The following is a 5,309-nucleotide window of genomic DNA, read 5'->3' on the forward strand; positions in this document are numbered from 1 at the left end:
GCGTTCTGTGTATTTTTTTTTAAATCGCCCGACAAGGTCAGCGCTGGAGTAATTTTAAAATCAGCTTCTAAAGCCGTCAACGCCGACAACGGGGACGGATTTCACGTACGGGACAGGTAAAGGAAAGCCGTTTATTTTATGTATAAAAGTGCTCCTTAAGATGCCTTTAATTCACATTTTACGTTGCAAAACGGTGATTTTTTTCCCCATACGAACCGGCAGTATTCTTCCTGCCGATATGGGGTTTAAATTCACTGCAACCGCAACGTTCCAAATGATCGCGTTTCCAGAAAAACCCACTCGCAAGATGATTTAAATGGCCATTAATTTACAGGTATTAAACATTAAATTCCTTCCATTTGGCCTATAAATCCATGACAATTAGATAAAAAAATTATGTTATATTGTGAATTCTTGTGTGAATGTTATTTGGACACTTTATAGGCCATTCTCACGTTACGAGCTGATGCAAGAAGTAACCCGAGTGAAGGGGTCGTGGTTGATAACAAGTGAAAGATCAAGAGGTTAACCGAGAGGGCAGTTTCCCGTTTACTTGTCATTTCTGCGATGTTCCCAGTTCGTCTCCCGAGTTACTCTTGAGCCAATCCTGATTGAAGTTTTGTTTTAATAAGCGACAGTGTTATGTTTTAATAAGCAACAGTGTTAAAGAAGACCTCTCCATCCTGTGGCTTTGTTTTCAAGATATAATTCAGTGCGGCCGCATCTATTGATGTGACCTACAAAGGGGAAAATGCGCACCATCCAGTGCCAGAGCAGTTATAATTATGATTTGTTTGAAACACACAGGTTTGATATGTTTTAATTGAATTTACTGCCATGTCTACACACTGCGGGGAGACGGGAGATTAAATCTTTGAATGTGGACGGATGTGCACATCAGATTGTTGTGAGACGGACTCAAGGTTCGCCTCCTGAGTTGCTTTGGTGCCCAGGCGTGAGTTGAGATGGAGAGAGGTTGGGGGGGGGCGTCATTAATCTGTCTGGGGTGACATGGCTCTTGGGTTAGGCTGAGATCATTCTCTGCGGGGTGATCTTAGTGCGGGAGACAAGTGTAGGAGACGTGTACTGACTGTGTGGGCAGAACTTTGGAAGCGATTGCCCACCAGTCTCAAAAGCCGCTGTGTCTCCCTGTCCCTGGGATAGCAGGGGGCGATCAAACAGCACAATACCCCCCTCCCCCTCCTACTCCAGAGGAATCCACTCCCCGATGGGCCGCTACGGCGACAAGTGGCAGTTCGCCCACAGCCCGAGCTGCGCCCCCTCATCCGCCACCCCAAGAACAAGACGTACCTTGCACACCATCAGCTTCTGCCCCTACGGGGAGCGTGTTCCTCTGGAGTTGGAGCGGGGCTGGGCTGGAGTTGCTGCTGGCTGTGGGTCTCTGGGATCTCCGTGCTTGCAGTGGGCCTGGGGGTCGGTGTCCTGTTGGTCCTGACGTCTCCGGCCACCCCCCTGGACAGGAGCCGAGACTGGGAACTGTACCGCCCTTGCCCCCTCCCTCTGCAACTGCAAACAACCACACTCTCCTGCTCACCTGCAAGGGCGGTACAGTTCCCAGTCTCAGCTCCTGTACAGGGGGGTGGCCGGAGACGTCAGGACCAACAGGAACCCGCTCCCCGATGGGCCGCTACGGCGACAAGTGGCAGTTCGCCCACAGCCCGAGCTGCGCCCCCTCATCCGCAACCCGGGTTCCTCTGGAGTTGGAGCGGGGCTGGGCTGGAGTTGCTGTTGGCTGTGGGTCTCTGGGTTCTCCGTGCTTGCAGTGGGCCTGGTGGGCCTGGGGGTCGATGTCCCATTGATCCTGACGTCTCCGGTGACTGGCATCGACCTGCTGGCATCGCCGACGTGAAGACAGTGCAAAGCCCCCGCGCCGGCGCAATGGGCGGGGAGCTGGAGAGGGGAGGGAAGGGGTCACACACATGGCCGGGAAGCAGAGGGGTGTAGGTGGGGGTGGTGACAGATGGGGCCAACAATGAGTGGAGCAAGACAGAAACACCGATGTGCAAAGGAGACCTACAACAGTGCATGATCTCTCTCGCGTGGCAGGTGACTGTCGCTGGGAAACTGAAGGGAGCGACAATCTGCTGCTGCCTGCCCGCTGAGTTAAAGAGTTCCCACGGTAGACTCACGATACACTAAGGTAAACGCACGGGCCACTACGTTCTTAAATCGAGTTAAAATGTTTCAATTATTAACCACAAGAGTAAAATTGACTTGTGGAAAATTTCAAACATGTTTGATTTTTTGCAAGAGTAGACAAGTTACACGAGAACCTGCCGTTAGCGCCACGATGCACTACGTTGCGTCTACGAATGCCGTACGTTAATCGTACGTTATTACCACGAGGTTTAACTCGGGTTACCTCTTGTGTCAGCTCGTAACATGAGAATGACCTATATAGGCTATTTAAAAATGTTAATCTATTCTTAAGAAATTGATAGATGTTTAGATCTAGTAATTGAATTTTGTAATTAGGTAACTAACTAATTATATGCTTTAATTTCAAGTCATCTAAGTAAGATTGTTTGATATTTGTTTCAGAATGCTTCAATCTATAATAACTGAAAATTCCTTTCAGTTCCCTTAATTTTTAAGAAAGTTATGGGCTTTTGACTGTCCTCGATCACAGCTTTTGTGTAAAGTCAGTGGAAAAGCAATAAGGAACAAGATGCTAATTTCCGAGTATGACCTTTAATTATTCAGAGCCATAACCTTTTTAATACTGAAGATATGAAAGTGAATTAGGTGTCAAATTAAACTTATTTTTATGCTTTATCTGATGGGATAAATTGCAGACTTGATTTTTTAAATCTCAAAATTTTGTAACATTGCTAGTTTGATCACGTCGGGAACACAAATAATTTCCAATGGAGTTCAATTAGTGGATGAATGAAACTCCAGGGGTGTTACTGCTCTTCTTATAGAAGAAATATTATATTAGGGTGCACAGGGACACATTGGTTTGATTTTCATGACAAAAGCAGTGTATTTGCTCCCTCTATGACCACATTGGCTTTCCGCCCAGCAGCTCTCAGTCCCTCCACCATTTAATTGAAGCACTAGTTGGTAGGTTAGTTGCCCAAATTTGGTATTGGTTTACTAAAGTTGCTCCTAATATGCAGTTGTGAAATCTGGGACAACTGAAGGGAATGTGGGGAGAATAAGTCTCAGGAATGTTAATGGGGAAATGGAATTGATCTGTAAGCGAGTTTCGACTTGATGGGCCAAATTGCCTCCAGTGAAGAAATATATGGCTTTGCTAAAATTACCTTCTACCATAAATATTAGTCAAATGTTTACATTGAAAGGAGCTCAAGGAACAAATCCCAGATATGTACTCTGAATAGCTGCTTGCAAAAACCAGGCAGTGGATTGTAGGCTGCCCTGCAAAATTATAATTACACCTGAAGAAACAAAAAGATTGAGAACTCTGGTGAAATATGACACGTGAACCAGGTAAAGTTTCATATTTTTATTCTGCACACAGATGGAACTGCAGCAACATTGTGACATTTAGCCAGATGGCACTACTGAAAGACATGACATCCCTTCCCTCTTCTTACTACCTGTGGCCGAGCTGGTTGATCTTCTGCAGCCCCTGGTGGTTGTTGATCGTCTTGTGAACGGTGATGAGGTACGGGAAGGCTGATGGAAGCTCCACACGGCTGCTCAGCTTCTGGTGCCCCCAGTGCAGGCACTGCAGCTTATCAGCTAGCTCCTTGCATCCAGCCCATTCCAGAGCCCTCAGTAGCTGTTTTGTTTTGTTCGGTTGGCTCTCTGATTTTTCATACCTGAGCATTTTTGCAGAAATATAATATTGTAAACAGATAAGTCTCCTTTTATCAGAGCTCATTGAGATGCTGTCTCACATCTGCAGTTGGTTATGGAAGACATAGTATATAAATATTTATTTTATTTTCTTCTTAGACAGAAAGACAGAAAAACATAGATTTGTGGTCCTTACAAGAGTTTCATACATTCAATCACCTGCCCATCGCCTCCTCTCTAATTCTCCTACCTCCCACATACACACAAGGGGATATTTACAGCAGTCAACTAACCAGCCAACCTGCACCTCTTTGGGATGTTAGAGGGAGCCGGAGCATCCAGAGAAAACCCAAGTTGTCACAGGAAGAATATGAAAACGTCAAGAACCCAAGGTCAAGATCGAATGCTAGAGCTGTGCCCACAAGTAGACCTGATCGCGGTTTGTTAATGGTACTGCTATTTTTGGTCCATTATTATTAATACACATCCATTGGGAGGTCGGGTCTGTTGGGTACTGGCTTGGAGAGGTGGATACACGGTTAGAATACTAACAGGGTCAGTCAGTCTGTATGGTGCCAACTGGAAAACATTCAAAGTTGTGTGAATTCACCTAGAAATTATTGAAACAGTGTTGAAACATTTGACTCACCAGCTTTCCAGCATTTTCTTTGCCTGCACATATTTCAGCATGGAGGCAGCTTGAAAGCGACCAATCTCAGCCCTGGTGAATCCCAGCTCGAAAGCAACGATAGTCCATTGAAAGCCTAGGTCTTTGGCGAGTTCTTGGACAAACTTCAGGTTGATCACAGTATCCTGGGGTACGACAACAGCTCTTCATAATCAACACCCCAAAGCTATCAGGTTCAGTTGGACAATGCATCAGAAAGCTTAACCTCGGATGGATGGGAAAAAAGTGAAAGAAATGGCAAATTTTCGAGCAAGTGGTGAGCTGAGATATGACGTTAAGTGCAAGAGGATAAGGACAGAAGCTAACAGAATCTTTATAAATGAGAGGAGCAGAATTAGGCTATTCAGCCCATCAAGTCTACTCCGCCAATCACGGCTGATCTCTTTTTCCCGCCCAACCCCATTCCCTGCCTTCTCCCCATAACTCCTGACACCCATACTAATCAAGAATCTATCTATCTCTGCTTTAAAATATCCAATGACTTGGCCTTCACAGACTTCTGTTGCATTGATCTCACCGATTCCTCTGACTAATTAAATTCCTCTTCATCTCCGATCTAAAGGAATGTCCTTTTATACTGAAGCTATGACCTCTAGTCCTAGACTCTCCCACTAGTGGAAACATCCTCTCCATATCCACTCTATCCTGGCCTTTCACTATTCGGTAAGTTTCAATGAGGTCCCGCCTCATCCTTCTAAACTCCAGCGATTACTGGCCCAGCACCGTCAAATGCTCATCATATGTTAACCTACTTTTCTGGGATAATTCTCGTAAACCTCCTCCAGACTCTCACCAGCGCCAGCACATCCTTCCTCAGATACTTTACTTAGAC

General features: G+C 45.7%; 1 protein-coding gene across 1 annotated transcript; it reads right to left on the reverse strand.

The window, feature by feature from the left end:
• Positions 1–2,874: 2,874 nt before the first annotated feature.
• Positions 2,875–5,026, reverse strand: wu:fc50b12 (uncharacterized protein LOC103911624 homolog). Its single transcript, XM_055644204.1, has 3 exons — positions 4,995–5,026; positions 4,439–4,621; positions 2,875–3,812 (listed from the first exon to the last, which is right to left on the reverse strand). Exons 1-3 carry the CDS (start codon positions 5,024–5,026, stop codon positions 3,584–3,586), a joined length of 444 nt encoding a protein of 147 aa, XP_055500179.1. The 3' UTR covers positions 2,875–3,583.
• Positions 5,027–5,309: the final 283 nt, after the last annotated feature.

This window comes from Leucoraja erinacea, chromosome 13 (assembly GCF_028641065.1).
Source record: "Leucoraja erinacea ecotype New England chromosome 13, Leri_hhj_1, whole genome shotgun sequence".
NCBI classification, from domain to species: Eukaryota; Metazoa; Chordata; class Chondrichthyes; order Rajiformes; family Rajidae; genus Leucoraja; species Leucoraja erinaceus.